This window comes from Seriola lalandi, unplaced genomic scaffold (assembly GCF_002814215.2).
Source record: "Seriola lalandi dorsalis isolate HSWRI2012SDOR001 ecotype SW California unplaced genomic scaffold, Sedor1 jcf7180002054748, whole genome shotgun sequence".
NCBI classification, from domain to species: domain Eukaryota; kingdom Metazoa; phylum Chordata; class Actinopteri; order Carangiformes; family Carangidae; genus Seriola; species Seriola lalandi.
Window position 1 is genome coordinate 3,629,436 of NW_019525301.1, and position 18,175 is coordinate 3,647,610.

Consider the following 18,175-nt stretch of genomic DNA (forward strand, 5'->3'; position numbering starts at 1 on the left):
GGGGAGACCGGGGCATCTTGTCACAGGGGTAAGTTTTCACACTGATCTCCAACACCAGGGGGCGCTATGTAAAAAATCGAACACTTGCATTTGTCGCTCAATGTCCTGAAGTCGTTTTCTTGACATGTGGTGTGCTTCACTGTTATCTCTGTTGAGAATAATTTTCATATTTCTCAAATCTAAACTGCACTATTAATGAAACAGCTTGAATGTCAATGCCTTCTTTTACAACGTAGCGGAAGTGCTACAAAGGCATTAGTTTGGACCAGCAGATAACGTAAATGAAACTGGAGGGACTACTGTACACCGACCGGACACAGTAGTTGCTAGATGTGGCTTCAAGTAAGTTGGGTCATTTACATCTGCAGAGAGGGACCTAGTCACAATTGCGTGTGCTGCCACAGAGAGTATCCCTCCCTATTTTATATTCCCTCCTGTCATCTACCACAACAATTTACTTATCAATGGACCACCAGGGGGTAAAGGCGGAGCCAATCCTTCTGGATGGATGAAAGAGTCACACTTTATGGACTTTTTGAATAATTTCGTCGAGCACACAAAAGGCTCAAAGGACAAGCCATGTTTCCTCCTGCTGGATAATCATAAGTTTCATCTGTCCATCAATGGACTCAATTATGCCAAAGAATGGAATATTTATACTCTCCACCTCATTGTTCCCATCGGCTTCAACCTTAAACAGGACTGTCTATGGGTCACTTAAGAAGCATATCATACAGCATGTCATTCCTGGGTGAAAACCAACCTTGGGAAAACCATGTCTATTTATGACATTCCTGGGATTGTAGCAATCGCATATCCTCTTACTGCAGCCCCCTTGAATATCTTGAATATGAATTTCTTACAGATCGCCCCATCCTATAGCTGCAGCCTCTCAAGACCCCAGCTTAAACCCAGACCCACCAGGCCCCAGCTCATATCCATCCTCAACAGGCCTTAACAGTGGACTACCGGGCGCCGAAGATATATGACCCTATCCCAAAGCTGCCCCAAGAAAAACAGCTTCCCGTAGGGGAAGGAACCATAAAAATGCCATTCTCACTGATACACCATTATCAGAGGAGGAAAAAAAACAAGCAAACGGGGGCAAAAGGAGCTCTAAGAAGCAGGGGAAGCAAGGGCGATTTGTAGCGTCTGCAAAAAGGAGGCAGGTCAAAAAAAGACAAAGCTCAGATGAATCCTTAGATGATGAGTCTTTCTTGTCTGTGTGGAGCCACTTTCTAAAAGCTGTTCAAAAAGAAGTGGGTGAACGGGTCCGATGCAACAAATGGGCACGAGGCTTGTACTCCCAGGTACGCTGTTTATTTGTGCCAGAACTGTGACTCTGACAACAGTCAAGCAGTAATTATTTGCATGGGTCTTTCCTATTTTTTCATGCAACATCTTTCTACATATTTCAGACTTCTAACTGCAAAATTGAGTATGGAAAGCCTCTACTTTTAAACATGGTTTCATTTGTTGAAAAAATATATATGCGGTTGAAGGTTAAGAGCTCCAAGGCTGTCAGCATCAGTACAAGTTTGATGGGGTTGAGGTGTTTCTTCATCTAAAAAATATAGTGTGACAATTTGTGAAAAATCTAAAGATTATACATTTGGGCACAAGAATATATTATTCAATTTAATATGGAATTTGAATGACTGTGATGTACTGAGACCAAGAAATTGAAGTGAAAGCAAAAAGTGTAACAAAATTACAGGTGTTTCTAATAATTGGTCAACCCCATTCAAATCACTGAGTGTAGGCTAAACAACAGACACACCTCTCTGTATAACACAATACAGTTCAACAAATGATCATACAGTTGAATCAACACCCCTCTAACACCTTTTTAATAAAACAGAACATCATAACCTTCATTCATTCACCATTTCACAGTTTTCCTCCTCTTTCCAGTCAAAAAGGAAGAAAAGGTGACCCTGATGCTTTCACATATTCTCTGGAGCTTTTTCACATTCTCTGTAATGTGAAATGCGCACACTGACCAGCTCTATTCATTTTAAACAGGTACGTGCTCAAGGCGGCTTGAGACAGAGGCACCCAGCTCATGAATGATTCATCCCAAATGAAAGCCCCAGCTGAAAGAGTTACAGAGGAAGAAGGTGAACAGCAGAGCACACGGATACGGTAATGTTCAGATCTACAACCAGGGCTGAAGTAATGTGCACAGCCTGATATTGTTAAATTGTATGGTTGCTCGAGGAAGGGGAGGATCCTTGACTCTGTTCTCCGTCTCAAGAGAATTTCCAGCTTTCAAGAGGTGCTTGAAAGCACCATTAGTTTAGACTTGCCAATACTCTATCTCTGAATGTTGACCTCGATCATGTAGACCATAGATCAAACCTTTAAAGAAAACCACATTTGAATTTCATGTTCAGCAATAATATACAGCATTCAGTTTCATGAAGCAATAATAAAAGGGCACAAGCACTCAGATGCCACAACTAACCCTAATTTCTGATGGATTATTTTCCGCTCCCTGTGTTACTGTCAAGCCTTTAAAATGCCCCTGAGAACTGATAGACTAGAAAAGAGACATCAGCCATGGTGCTGTTTTTCTTTACAATTGATCAAAATCAAAGTGCTGGCTACTTCAGGATTTATCTCTCTGATAGATTAGACATTCATCACTTTGAGATGGAATAGTCGCTCAGAAACTGAAGTGGCGTGGATGGAGACTCAGCTTCAGCAGGAGAGGTTGGTTTCTCAAACAAAGTCCATAGTGGCTTTTGTCTCTAATTTGAAATGTAGGAATTGATGACTGAGGAAAAACTGCTGATGTACAGTTGAAGCCTTTGATTTAAATGTAGTTGTGTATCATTGCAGAGCTGTGTGTTGCAGAGGGAGTGTATAGTGACAGGTGTTAACAGAAGTCAGAATGAGAAACATTAATAGTGTAATTTCTACAATTCTGATCCAGGGTTAGGGTTAGCTAACTCTAACCTAGCTTCCAGGAACAACAGCTTACTGCAGCCACAACAGGGCAGTAAATTACAAGTTGAATGCAAACAGGCAATATAGGATCATTTATGGGACAGAACGCGGTTTGAGATGTAAGGAGAGATACTGCTTCCATTTCGCTATGTCCTTCTATGTTCATTTATTTCTTTAACTGGTCAAGCACTACTTGCCTTTCTTGCGCTGACGGCACACCACTGCCTGAAACCATGCAACACACACAAGTACACACACAGATGCAAAGAAACATCTCAGTTTGCTCAATTTTCACACTTTGTGCATTGCCCTTATTTTCATACATGCATGTTGCGTTCTTTGGTCTTGGTTGTAGTGGTGGTGGACATTGAGGGGATGTCTGAGATGGAGGACGGCGGGGGCTGGGGTTCGATCGCCCGACTCTTCATGAAGGACAGGAGCTGGTCTGGGATCTCTGCAAGGACATCCTTGGCCAGGCGAGCCATGCTCAGCACCTGGTTGCCTGAGCGGTCGATGTAGTCCCGGAAAGGTACGAACTGGGTGGGAAAAGGAAAATGGACGATGATGACAAGAAGAAAATGTTCCTGAATTTGATCATTGTTTTACCAAGATGTTGTTGGAATGCAGTAGTTTGAAATTGCATCTGGATTCATTCAAAAAAATTTTTTTTTTAATTTTTGATTCATGGAAGAAGTTTGGAGCTTCAGTAACTGCATGTACATTGGTGGTTATTCACACATCAGCACGTGTATGTGTAGTCTTCACAATGTGGCAGAGTGAAGTAAGTGCTTGAAAGTGTGTCTAAACTTTACCAAACATAGGAATTCAGAGAATGATGTAAGAATGGTATAATAATGCAGGATATTGGTTGTCATAGTCATAATTGACTAGTAAAAGCACATCCTACTAAGTAAAAACTAGATTAGCTTGTGGTGGCTTCTTGTCTTTACACAAACAATATGCCAAGAATAGGATTCAAAAGGAACAGGAATTCACAAGTCAAATCAGAAACAGATCAGACACGGTCGAGGTCTGGTTGATCATAGAGAGAGGTTCCAGCGGCAGCATGCAAACACAATAAACGGCTGTAGTATACAGGTGTTAATGTAAAGTCACATTTATCATATTGGATACAAGCATTGTAATAAATGGTGATAAGACTGTGTAACATGTTGCTTTTGTTATCTTAATCTCATTATATTCAATTCAAAACCTAAACTAAATAAATTAAATCAACAGCTGGTAGAATAAATCAAGGACCCCTGGCTCCCCGATCCCCATTTTGAGAACCAGTGGAGGCCAGGACCAGTGTTGGGTAGTAGCCAAATGGATTACAATCAATTACTGTAATAATATTAGGGAACTATCTTCAGTAATAAACACCATGCAGATATTTCCTGGTCACACTGATAAACATTAAATCTGTGACTCAGTGTGAATGTAGAATATACAGCACCTGAACAATGTCTCTCTCAGCAAAGCGTCCCCTGGAGGACACTCTGACCTCGTCCCCATCCAGCTCCTCCATAGCTGCAGACAACAAACACAACATTTAACTGTTAGGTAGAGGCATTATATACTGTACATCCTACAAGTTTAGGCAACCCAGTTTCTATAAAACTAAACAGCAACAGCAATATATTTGACTTTTTGTATGTTGTAAATATAAGTATTTGGCAAGTTGCAATATGCTGATATTGAACATATTAGTGAAATGTTCCCAAACAACATATTTGCTTTCTGCCAAAATATCCAGTCTTACAGTACAATATACAAAATTACAGCATTAATAACCTTTTTGAAGGTTATGTTTGAGCGGATTTTTAATATTGTGGACTGGTGTAATACTGAACTGTGACTTCAGACATGAGGTGTTTATTTACATTTAACCAAAACCTCGGCTTCTCAGCCAATCTGGCGACTTTGCTTGAGGTTTGGTGGAGCAGATTAAATGATGAGTCTTGGTAGTCGGTAGAAGTTTGTAGGCAGAGCAGCCTTTGTACATCGTGGTTGTAGCTTGATAGAACTCTGAATAGCGTTAAAATAAACAACAAAACACAAAAATATGGGAAAAACTTCCATTCCACTGCTCATTCCGTTTGGTACTGAGTTAGAAGCTGAAATAGGATAGGAATATGCTGCCCTAGTTGATGGAGCTTGGGCTCCCTGCAGAGTGCTAACCACAGACTGGGGCAACTCCATGGCTAGAAACTTGGCCCTCTCAGGGGCCGAGCCCAAAGCCTGAGCTCCTGGGCAAAGGAATGAAAAAGAGTCCTGTGTGCCTGTGACTGGAGGTCCCGCTGAACAGGGATCTCACAGGGGAGTCCTTGGAGGAGGGGTGCAATTGCCAAAAAACCGGATCACCTGAGGCTGATTGGGGGCCACCAGGATGAGGCTCACCTCTTCCACCTGGACTCTCTGTATGAGCAGGTGTAGGAGAATGAAGGGAGGGAAGACTGATGCCATCGCATCCGTGCTCAAGGAAGCATGGTCTCTCTTAATGGAGAAAAGGAGCGTGAGCTGTTGCCCTGGAGATGAGGATATCGGCTATGGCTGTACCAAGCCAGTCCCAGATCTCGTGTAAAACCTGTGGATGCAGCCTTCATTCTCTGGTGAGGGGCCCTCCCAGAGGGCTGATCTGCTGCAAGGTTCGTCTGACCTGGCAAGTGCAATACTCTCAGGGACGTGGATGTGCCCTCTCCCATATTGTCCGGGCCAATCTGCAAAGTCAAAGGGACCCCCAGACCTCACTGCCTGTTTATATATGCTGCTGCTACTGTACTGTCCATCCTCACCAGCTCATGGTGCTCCCTCAGCTCCAGCAGGAAGTGCAGAAGGTAAATAGCCTGCAGTTTCAGGAAATTGATGTGCAGTGCCAACCAGGGGCGCTCATGCCTTTGCACTCATTGATGGCTCCCTAGTCTCCTGGGAGTCGTTGGATGACACCAGCTGGTAAAGCAACACTGGCCCCAGGGCACTACCCTGTGCTAAGTTAACTGGCTTCTCCCACCAGCAGAGAGCTACATGAAGTCTGCATGCCACTGACACTCTGGCTTGCAGATTCCTTTGTGTGCAAACACCAAGGCAGCGGTGCACTGAGCACATGTTTAGAAGAGCTAGGGACACAATGTGGACGGGCTGCCATCAACCCCAGGAGGCAGAAGCACAAACAGAAATGGTACAAGCAAGCCCTGAGGGCGGCTTGTCTTCCAGAAGTCAGAGAAAGTGTTCCTGCTATAGCCTCCAAACACATGCATAGGAACTCTGTGGTCTGTGAGGGCTGGAGCCTGCTCTTCCTCTTGTTGAGGCGCAGGCCTAGGTGCTGTAAGTGTCACAGTAGTGGGGTAACATTGCTGTGGTATTGCTCCTCTGAGTGGGTACGCAGGGTTAGGGTTAGGGTTATGGTTAGGTAAGGTAATTTAGGATGCGAAAACCTTCAAGGTGCAAGGGTTGCAGGACTGCATCCATGCACCTTGTGAATGTGGGGCTGGTGATATGTCAAATACAAGGACACAGAACTTGAAGGTTCTGCCATCAAAGGTGAACCTGAGGTAGTGTCTATGTCCCTCCCATAAAAGCAAACAAAAAAGCTCTATAATACTTGCTTGTTTAGGATCACTAAATGGAACTGTTGACCTGGAACCACACAGTTCAAGTCCATTCAAATTTTAAAGAACTCAGTATTGCACACCTATCACTATATATATATACAGTATATGCTCATTATGATGACATTTACAGTTTACAGTTATTGCAAGTTACTAACTGTCCATTCTGTCCTGTTGTATTTATAATAACACACCATGTTTATACAGTACAAACTCAAGCTCATTATAATGATATGCATAGTTTATAGGTTACATAAAATAAAGGATTAAAGTCGGATGCAGGTATATACAGTAAGTCCCCATTTGCCTTCACTGCATCTATAACTCAGCCAATACTTAAAGGTCAATACCTGTTCATATAATTGTAAAGTTATCCAGGTGCCTATGTATTTTCTATTCCATATTTACAGGTCAGGTTTTCCAGTGACATGTTTTTGCTGTTTTGTAACTGTGGCCGTGGCTTGCCACAGTCCCCGTGAAGTTAATAACCAGAGTGGATGACTGACTAATACAGGCATGTAAGCAGGGGTAAGTGACTCCTCTCTACTGTCTCATGGGGTCCAGCAGGGTTCAGTTTTGGGGCTTCTGCTATTCTCCTTATATTTGCTGCCCTTGGGTGAGATTGTAAGTAGATTCAATATTGCATATCATCTCTTCGCAGATGACATCCAGCTCAATATCTCTTTCAAGCCCAGTGAGGCTTTTAGGTTAACCAAGCTCCTAGACTGTTACACAGCTATCAGGGATTGGACGGCGGAAAATTGTGAAGTCATTTAAAAAGTACTTACTTACCCTTTTAAACAGGCTTTTGGATAAACTGTGTATATTTACTGGATACTCTGTGTGGTGTGTTTCTATGCAATTCTATTGAGGATTTTAAATTTTTATGGCTCTCTAAAGCACTTAAATGGCCCAGTAAAGTGCTTTCTCATGTGTTTTATTGTATCTCCGTGTTGGGTGTTTTCTATGTTTTTGGCTATGGTAAGCGTTTTGTGAGTTTTGTCTATGAAAAGTGCTATATAAATAAACATTACTTTAGTAAGGTTAGGGGGTTAAATGGAGCATTTACATGTCTATGTGATGGAAGCTGTGAAAGGCATTAAATTGGCTTAAATTTGCCTCGTCCCTGTATATTACTACTTACCATCAAACTCAGCAGGGCCCACTCCTACTATGATGATAGACATGGGCAGGGAGGCTGCCTGTGGAGAAAGCACAGGGGGAGTGTAAGCCAGACTCCTGTTCCTAACATGCTTGAATGTACAGTATATATACTGTTCACAGCAGATGCCTGAGTACACTCTGCCGCAATGAGAGGAAAATTAATTTACACAATTTTCTATCTGGGTTCTTTCTCTGGAGAGTCCAGAGTTCACCTGTGCCAACCTCAACCTGACGGCACTGGTCAGTTTTTACACTGGCTGTTTATTGTTGTTCTTTCTGTTCATCCATCAATCCCTCATTGTGAACATATAAAGAAAATATGGAGAATCTTGTGAGTTCATTATTAGATGCATTGTCTTTCACATTACACATTTAACATGAACAGAGATTTCCATGCTCAAATTTTGTTTTGCATACTATATATCTGTGGTTGGGAGAGTCTTGTGTTATGGTGAAATGAAAAACAACTAGCGTGGAAGCCATTCATGGTCTCATGTAGAAACCTAAAACCTCCTCTACGCATACGCTGTAGCAGACATTCTGTGTCCAGCAGTAAACTCTTGAGAAGAAAAGTCTTTCATATTCATATGTGTTCATATGTATGTGTGTGTTTTGTGTTGAGTGTTGGTTCTACTTACATTAACCACAGCCTCTTTGGTCTGAGCCATGTCTGAGATGACGCCGTCTGTAATCATCAGCAGCACAAAGTACTGGGAGCCGTCAGTCACCTCCCCAGCACATCTAACATCAGAACACACACACACGTTCAAAGTAACGGTAAAAATCACTGACGGACTGGTCACAAAGCATCCTCTGTGTGTGTGTGTGTGTGTGTGTGTGTGTGTGTGTCTCACCGGGCCACCTGGTTGATGACAGGAGCAAAGTTGGTAGGGCCATACAGCTGAACCGTTCGCAGGCTCTGGAAATATGCCTCCAGCACACCATCGATCCCCATACAGTTTGAGTTTTCTGTATTTGAGTTCTGCAAGAGAGACAACTCAGTTTCTGAAAAAACTTGTTGGAAGGAAATGAATAAGGATTTTTTTGCTTGTGCTTGGAGAAAACTGCTCCCAAGAAACTGCTATTCAGAGTCTTGATAGACAGACTGGATAGAATTGAGGCTCAGCGTTTTGATGCGGGCACAGGCCCAGAGCTACATGAGCCAGGTGTACCCTCCCCTTCACATTAGGGAGAGAGGTTAGGTCAACCTGATGTCCCTTCATTAAATGCATTGTCATGATTAATGGCTATAATATATTTGTGAAATAACGTCCTTATTTTCAGCCTTGAAGAACCTCACATCTGACAGACACATTGACATTTCACATCCAGTGATTTAGTCAGCGCTGACACAAATCAGCCAAAAGCAATGTTCAGCTCTGTCGGTGTCTCTTACCAGTGGGAAGGCGTGGGAGACCTTGCCATCTGGAGGAAGTTTTGCTCCAAAGCCGTAAGCTGGGAAGAGTTTATCACTATCGTAGTCCTGGATGATCTCCCCTACAGCTTTTAGAGCCATGGCATATGCATTCATTTGGTACGGGCTCATATAGTGCAGTGAGGTGGGTTGGGATGGGTTACCTGGAGGGAAAAACACAATGACATTTGTGGAACTTGATTTTCATTTACATTTATTGCTGCACACTCTGGCAGACATGTAACCCTGTCTCCGTGTCTCCCTGTACATCTAAACATGATAATGAGGCTGTGTTGTTCATTTACAAATTTGCCAAGTTGCAATTACATTAATACTGAATATATCAGTAAATGTTCACAGACAACATATTTGATTTTCATCAAAATCAAATATGTTGTTATCAATAAATTTAGTACTTCATTCATTAAAAAAAATACATTTCTTTTGAACATAATCTAGTCAGCAATTACATTTCATACAAAAAACATATTAGCTGTTGCAGATTAGATGAATAAAAATGTAATTTCCAGAAGACAGGGTTGAGACAAGACACAAGAAGCTGCAGGTTTTGAGGCAGATGTGTTCTTAATTTTCTTAATTTTGAGACATCTTTGCTCAAGACACTACCATGTAGCCCCAGAAGGGAAATGCAATAAAATATTACACCAGATGGCACTTAAACACATCCCTTCTTAAAGATCCTGAATTTGATAGTTATATAAAAAGAGAGTGGGCATCAATCCTGAATCCAAAATCATCTCCAATTCTTCTATGGGAAACAGGAAGGGCAATATTAAGAGGAAAAATAATCTCATTCTCCGTTTATAAAAGAAAGAAAGTAAAAAGAAGCCTAGTGGAACAAAAAATCAAACTGGAATGCAGAAGAAACCCAGACTGAATTAAGAAAATCTCAACTAAATAAAATTATGGATAAGCAAACTGAATTCCTGATATTTAGACAAGAAAAACCATACCAATAATTCTAACAAGTCCTTGGCAAATCAAGGAATCAAAGGAATCCAAACACTAAACACACATCATAAGATCAGTCTTTACGTAGATGACATACTACTGTCCTCACAAGAACCTCTTTCATCGCTAGAAGAAACAACAAAACTTATTGAATCATTCACCAAAATTTCACAATATTCAGTGGGGATGTGCCAACCTATACATCCCATATCCCATAATGCCCAGGGGACATCATGTATTGGATCGGATCTGGTGACTATCAGGGTCATAGCATATGATTCACATCATTGTCATAAACATCAAACCATTCAGTGACCCCTCGTGCCCTATGGATGGGAACATTATCGTCCTGTTTCTCCACTCATTTTTCAGGTTTTTCCTCCAATTTTTCACCTGACTGTATATTCAAATGGATTTACTCTAAACCAGGGGTGGGCAAGTAAACTTGTTCTTGGGACAGTTTTTTTCTAAGCCATGGGAGGCCAAGACATAATCAAAGGCTAATTTAAGAAACTGACTGATAAATAAATATAATTTTAAATGATTTACTGATTTACAGTTTTGTCAAGTTGCAGTAAATATGGCCCACAATCTCCCCCTGTGTTCCTGAGTTACAGAGTTGAATAATGGCCAGTGTTTTTGTAGAACGTTATGATGTCACTGTGAAGTTCACCATTTGGATATAAAATGTCATCACTTCATAATTTTATCTCATAAGACATTGTGTCAAATTGTGTCAAAATTAGCATATCAATTCTTCAGTTACGGCCAAAAACATGTTTTTTAACAACAAATGCATTGACATTTCCTGCATGCACAAAGAATAAATACTGTCCTACCATTGGATGCTGTGAAGTCTATGGCCACAGTGAAGTTGAGTTGTGTCCTGGTGGGAGATTGAGCACATCAGTATCGATCAAAACAGAGATGTTAGGACTGTGCCAGTACCTCCAGATGGGAGCCAGTTTACAGCTGTTCAGGCTGGACCATAGACTGTATATAAAAAGGGCTGTACTGAGAAACTTGTCAACAACTCACTACTGTCACCTAAAAAACCCAGGCAGAGGATCTGCACTGCTTCTCAAGTGTTTTTAAATTGAGATATTTTTTATATTATATGCTGATGACTTTCAATAGCTCTCTCCAAGAATTTTATTCATATCATATAGTACAAGAAATCACATTGCTTGTATTTGCTTTGGGAATAAAAACAATAACAGGCACTAAAATTTCCTGTTTTCTTTCCTTATTTTATTCATTCACTCATCCACTGTTCATTTACACTTTCTGTAACTTTTTTTTCCCAAGATGAAGGTTCAAATGTTTTTTCAAACTCTTCTCCACACTGCCAGGATTAACATTCTGCTGGGAGACTAATGAATATTTTATGTCTTGACCTAAAACTACTCTCATTTAAACATATTTAGTCTAAAAATACTGGACTTAACCCATAAAATACCCACCATGTGTTAGCTAAATTGTAGAATGCAAATCCCTCTCAGGTTATAAACACCCCAAACACCCAGAAAAAAAAATGGCAGCCATGACCTCAGTGTAACTGATGGTAACTTCAGCCCTACAAAACAGACATACTTGCTGTAATGGAGTAGGTAAAGTCTCCACAAGTTGATATTCATTCTACTAAAATAAACAGAAACAAAAAAGCTGCCTAGAAAGTGGGAAAAATCACATTCAGCTGTCTACTTGGAATTTGCATTTGAAAGTTTAATTTTAACAATTACCTCAATGTTACTAAACGTAACAAAACTGGAGTCTACTGGATGATGTGATATACAATGCTGTGGCCTAAGATAACCCTGCATATTACTTACTATGGTAGAGTTATGGCTCTTAATTACTTCTTAAATCATGATTTTCACTTAAAAGAAAACATCAGTTCTAGTATAGATTGGTTTTACAAATGAGTTTCATGTTCCTCCAAATGCTGAAAATACTTAGTCCTATAACCGTCTGCAGAAAACATGAAAATGACATTCAGTAGCCTGGCAACCTGATGTACCCCTGCCCACTTGATTATGTTATGGCATCCTTTGTAAAATAGTAGTAGTAGTAATACAAATTCACTAACTAGCCCAGTGAGTAGTCACTACAACACCAAGACTCTAGAACCAAATATTTTGCAAAGATACACAAACTAATCTTGCTGTGCCACTTTCAGGTGTGACCAGGCTTTAACACAAGAGAAATCCTGCTATAGTCCTATAATGGCTTCCCACAGCAGGATTTCACCAGCTAGCATTTTCTGTATTATAATCTGTGTTTATATGTTATCATTGACTTTACTGTGATTCTACACTGATAAAACATTAGGGACTGGGCTCTTACCCTCCTCTGATGTAGTCAACAAACGTGTATTCTGACTCTGCTTTGAAAGACAGCAGAGTCACCTTGAAGATAAAGAGAGCATGAAAGGGAAAGCAGGAAGAGAGCAGAGGAGAGGAGACAAAACAGGATGTAACATCATTTACTGTTCTGAAATGTTACTGCTCATATGAGTCTTTTCCTTGAAATAAGTGGCATGCTGATGAAACACACTCCAACAGGTCTTACCGTCCCTGAATTGACATATTTCTTCTTCTTGCCTTTTTTTTTAGGATTCAAAACCTTGACCACAAGATAAGGAAACAAGAATTGAGTTTTTCAACAAAGCAGAATATACAGTATCTGAGCAGAAATGTGAAGTCATTCAGTGCAGGACTGAGTAGATAGTATGTTATGATAATACAAAGTAATACTTAAATGAATAATAACACTGATGTAGTTGCAAGTTCCCAAAACACTTAATTGTCATATCCTTTATACATTTAGGAAAATAGAGTTTTGGCGAAGCTCTAAGATTCCTTTTTAATTATTTGCAGATCAAGTTGTTCCACTTATCCTTTGCAACACTTAATTTTACCTCGTAGACATTGAACTGGCTTTGGCCTCTGGACAGTTCTCTGTAGCTGGTGGTGAACTCTCCGATAAAGTCATGACTACAAAAGAGACGGGGTTTAACAGAGAGAGAATAAGTATGTAACTGCTTTGCCAAAGAATGTTATTTCTATTGTCAGTAGTGTTTGGGCTACTGTGTTAGAAGCACCTCACAACAACAGTTTTACTCTGAGAATGTAGGAAGGTGGGTGGGAAGAGTACTGCATAATTGTAATTATACAAGTATTAAATTAAAGTACATCTTTAGGCTACCAGACATATATGCACACTTATATGCATTGGTATTTTCATGTATATATATATATATATATATATATATATATAAATTAAACTGTTGTAGCTGTTTCAACTGTATGATCATTTTGGAGGATGCAGTGTGTGGTGAAGTAGAGCTGTACATTATACAGAGAGGTGTTTCTGTTAGTTAGTGTACCATCATTGATATAAATGGTACAAAATAACAGAAATAGCAGGACACCACAGCAAGTGTTTATAGAGTTTATGTAGCAATATTAAGCCACATAAATCAAATAGATGCCACTGCTTATAGAATTAACAGCAGAATAAAGCAGAAAAAAAGCAGAGATGTATAAACAACTGCTGTACAGTGAGGAACAACTACCAGTCATATGTTGCACACACCCGTCTGAACATCAAGTCTCCCATGATCTGCTCTACATCCAAATTCTCTGCTTGTTCATTCTCACTGCAAAATATAACCAGTCCACTCAGCCTCTGTCTCACTGTACTAATCCAAGTTTTCAAACACTGAGCTGAATGAGCTCTGCAGTCACAGCAGGGATCATCAGAAATAGCAGAATGGTGGTGCACACCTCACTGACAGTAGAAGCGAACGTAGAAGTCACAGTTGAAGGATCCACCATCAGTATTTTAGCATGTAGCATTTAGCAAGACCCAACATGCACCTGGTGGTCACACAGCGTGGCAGGTGTATTTTATTTGGTACACTTGCTGCAGTGCATCAAATCAGCAGCTTCTTCTCTGCTGTTGATTTTGCTCTTTTATTTGGTTAATCATAACTTCATTATCATCAATAAAATACTTGAGTTAAAAAATTAAAATAAGTCAAGGCGGTGTTATTTTCTGCACCCAAAAGTGCGCGAGGGTCTGCACGATGTAAATTTCATCATCATCAGAGGGTGTAAGCAAGTGGCTATCCACTGTGACATCACCCATTGGTTTGTGGACTATCATTTTGAAGCCTTGAGTTTGGCATCTTGGCCGTCACCATGTTGGTTTTCTGAAACCAGAAGAAATCATATTTGGGTAAGAGGGTGGGTCTGACCTGAGAACCCTAAGACACTGTGCACACCCACCTACCCTGCAACCTGACGGCACCAGGCTCTTGGCTGCACCGGGCTAAGTCGCTGCTAACAAAGTTAGCGTTCAGAATTCAAAGTAAACTTAGCATATCTGAGCAAACTGCATACATGTCCACATTTGGCAAATATTACATATATGAGGAGTAACCATGGAATGTTATTGTAATGTTAAGTTACCGTGTGTAAGGTAACTGTGGTGCAACCATTCATGGTAAAACATTTTATAACACTGTGTTTTAAAATTGGTTCTGCGAATCTCAGGATACGTTACCTAACTAAGTAAGTGTTAACAGTGACAGCGGTTTGTCAGTGTTAGCAATAATGTTACTACTGTTAACTTTTGGTCTCGTTTCAATGTGTTGTTCATTCAAGAGCCAGCAGATCAGCGGGTAGAAACGAGCTCATTTATTGAAGTTAACTTTAGACCACAGAACACTGTTACTGATGATGGTGTATTCTCCCAGGTAAATGAATGAAGTACAGTTGAGCGTGCGTTAATATTGAGCTTGTTTGACTGATTGTAGCCTATTTTCACGGGTCCTGTTCATGTCACTGTTGTTGACGGGCATCAAAACATCTGTTGGGATGATTTTTATTACACATTACTGAGAGCTGGGAACCACCATGGTATGTGCCTACACAATGCTACCCTAACCCTAACCCTCAGATAAAGGTGGATGCAGGTGCCAATGCGTTTGTGAACAGTGTTATGGCTGCATACTGTATGTTCATTGTTTAAATAGTAGCTTTCACATAAGGTCTGATGCTCCTGGGCAACTTAAGGGGATATTGTATTTTTAAACAGTTTTGCTGAGTCCAACTAAATCCAACAACAGCAACTGAAGTTCATGTGTGTTCTCCTCAAGCACAGGCAGACACAGGCAGACACATGCAGATACAGGCAGACACATGCAGATACAGGCAGACACAGGCAGACACATGCAGATACAGGCAGACACAGGCAGACACATGCAGACACAGGCAGACACAGGCAGACACATGCAGATACAGGCAGACACGAATGTGAAAGAAATGAGCAAAAGCATGATTTGCTCAGATCTGATTCTGCTACAAATACAATTTACTCAAATTGTTTGTCATTACGTCCACATACACAGATCAGCCACAATATTAAAACTGGCGACTGGTTTTAATGTTGTGGCTGATCAGTGTACCAGTGTATGTTAGTCATGATTGCTTTGCTTTAGAAAGTGTTGTTAACTCCATGTGAAACTGATCTCTCTTTAACTCTGCCACGGTACACTGCTGCTCTGATGACATATCAGATTTTTTCTAAATGATTAGAAAATATTCTCAGGAAAAAGTGCTCATCTAATAAAACTACTGGCACCGCCAAACCTGTCATGTCTTAGTCTTTCATTTCTGACAGAAAAAGTCAAACCTCCATCGTGAATGTCTTCTTTTTATTCTTACATCTTTGTGAATGGTACATACTGCACTTCATGGCAGAATGATTACAGAGTAGATTAGGAGTATTGAATCCAGACTGAAATTTATGGAGAGCAGTAACACATGGTTAGACACCCTGAAAAATCCACATGAAACACCCCCATCCTCAGGTCAGACAGACATTTTGAGAGATTCAGTGTGGAGTTTAAAATGAATAAAGACCAAAAAACTAAACTGCTAGCAAGTGGGAGAACTTTACCTCCCATCTCGGTCCCAGTCATAAACGTCCACCTTGACCGACCTGGAGGGAGGTGAGATGTGGGAGCAGAGGTGAGGAGAGAAAGCGAGGGTGAGAAACAGCAGAAAGACAGAGGAGAGAGATCGACAGAGGGAAAGTTAAGTCAGGAAGTGAAGTTTTCGTATTCTTTACGTCACAGATTACAGACGTGTCATATTACTTTCACCTAATAGCCCGAAATCGAAAATGATTTTAAAGGAAGACACCAAGGTTTCCATACTAATACATACTGAATATGTGATAACAACAGGCAAAAATAAAATCTTAAATAGTATGTGTCATTAGTTGTGGTGCTCCACAGAACAGACTGTGTAGACTACAGGATAACACTGGGCTTCGATGATAGTAGGTCAATAGCATAATGGAATATCAAATGTCATCAAGGTTCAAATTTAACCCTGATTTCATTTGTATCACTTAAAAGTTAAACAGTTGTGCAACTACATGTATTGTGCATATTTGTGTGACTGTTGCTGCATTGCCTCCATGTTGGTCTCAATAACACCAGCACTGCCCTGAGACTGAGAACATGGCCGACTGCTGGCATTATTCTGACTACCACAGAGTTCCAACCCCTGCTGCCTCTCCCATACTCTGACAGTGCACTAGTATCAGTATCAGTCTACAGTGCCTCTAGTCTTTACAGCAGATTAATTACAACTAGTATTACCTGCTCGTGGTTGTCTAGTCATATAAAATATCAACATTTTGTCTGAGATTTTGTCATAATTGCTGTGTGATGTACTGAGTGATGGCTAAAAAGTGTTTTGTGAGGTCACACCGACCTTGACCTTTGACCTTTGACGATCAAAATCTAATCAGTTCATCCTTGAGTCCTAGTGAATGTTTGTACAAAATTTGAAGAAGTTCCGTCAAGGTGTTACTGAGACATCATGTCCACGAGGCAGAAAAATGTGCCTATACATGATTAAACCATAAACCATGACATAACTCTAACCCTAACCCAGTGCAGGGGTGACAGCCCTGACTGTCCGATCATTTTCTCATTAGATTTGAAACCATATTTGGTTTTTTTGTTAAGTTTGTGCTAATGTATTTGCCACTCTACACACTCTCCACTCCAGGTGGATTCAGGTCAAGTTCTAGACACATTGCTTTCACTTTGTCATTATGTGTTCACTGCGTGTAGAGTGAAGGGCAAATCTATAACACAGTAAAATTTACGAAAAGTAAAGGGGTCTGAATATTTTCTGAAACCACAGTAAATAAAATGAACTCGATGATGAACCTCTGACCCCTGTGCTGCTCCTCACCTGTCATAGTCTCCATTACAAAGTGCTCGAACAGGGATGGTAAAAGACTTCCAAACAGGGTTGAGGTTGTTCTTGATCACCTCAGTCTTGTGGCAGATGGTGAACCTGGAAAAACAGACAACTCAATATGGTGAGGATGAGAAGTCAGAAAAAATTTTGATCATAAATGGATGGAAGAAAAAGAGCTGCTGGATTAGCAGTTCCATAAAGAATTCAAAGACTGTTAAATAGAGCCATGCTTGCTGTGCTAGCTGCCTTTTTAAGAGGGTGGACAAGCAGATGAGTTCTGTTCTTTCCAACCAATGTTGTTATTGAATCTAGACAGGAAACACACTGGCCAAAATATGAGCACTGTGTCTCCAGGACGTGGCACCACTGTTAGTGTCTGCAGAACAAACTGGTGTGATGCAAGGATGTAATTCATGCAATTAAATATCATCCATTATTAAATATAATACAGCAGGGTATAACAGTCAGCCTTTTAAGCCTAGTTACTAACTTAACTCAGGTGCTACTGTGTTCTTTTTGCAAAGACCTGGTTAATTAAGGAAATTAGATTTTAAATGCTTCTAAAACCGTCCTCACAGAACCCTGAACTTAGGCTAAGAACTAAGGCATTGCTTGTGTCATTGGATGCAGAAAAACCTTTTGACAGGATAGAATGGCCAATCTTATTTCCAATGGTCTCCATCATCTACTGGAAGAAACCCCGAGCATCACACAGTGTGCGTAGTGTAGTGCATGCCCCTTGAAGTTAACAGCTTTTATTTGAGAGACATTTGAGA

The 18,175-nt window shown here is 40.6% G+C and overlaps 1 protein-coding gene across 1 annotated transcript in view; it reads right to left on the reverse strand.

Annotated features, from left to right (window-relative positions):
* Positions 1–3,117: 3,117 nt before the first annotated feature.
* The window catches only part of LOC111668612 (copine-9-like), a 51,464-nt gene continuing 36,406 nt past the window's right edge, over positions 3,118–18,175 (reverse strand). Inside the window, exons 10-21 of the mRNA XM_023424691.2 lie at positions 17,391–17,495; positions 16,078–16,119; positions 13,031–13,106; positions 12,682–12,735; positions 12,457–12,518; positions 10,950–10,996; positions 9,121–9,302; positions 8,579–8,706; positions 8,363–8,465; positions 7,705–7,762; positions 4,409–4,482; positions 3,118–3,488 (exon numbers count right to left, since the gene is read on the reverse strand). Of these exons, the coding sequence (XP_023280459.1) occupies positions 3,270–3,488; positions 4,409–4,482; positions 7,705–7,762; positions 8,363–8,465; positions 8,579–8,706; positions 9,121–9,302; positions 10,950–10,996; positions 12,457–12,518; positions 12,682–12,735; positions 13,031–13,106; positions 16,078–16,119; positions 17,391–17,495 (1,150 nt within the window). The 3' untranslated portion in view covers positions 3,118–3,269. The remainder of the gene's footprint in view (positions 3,489–4,408; positions 4,483–7,704; positions 7,763–8,362; positions 8,466–8,578; positions 8,707–9,120; positions 9,303–10,949; positions 10,997–12,456; positions 12,519–12,681; positions 12,736–13,030; positions 13,107–16,077; positions 16,120–17,390; positions 17,496–18,175) is intronic.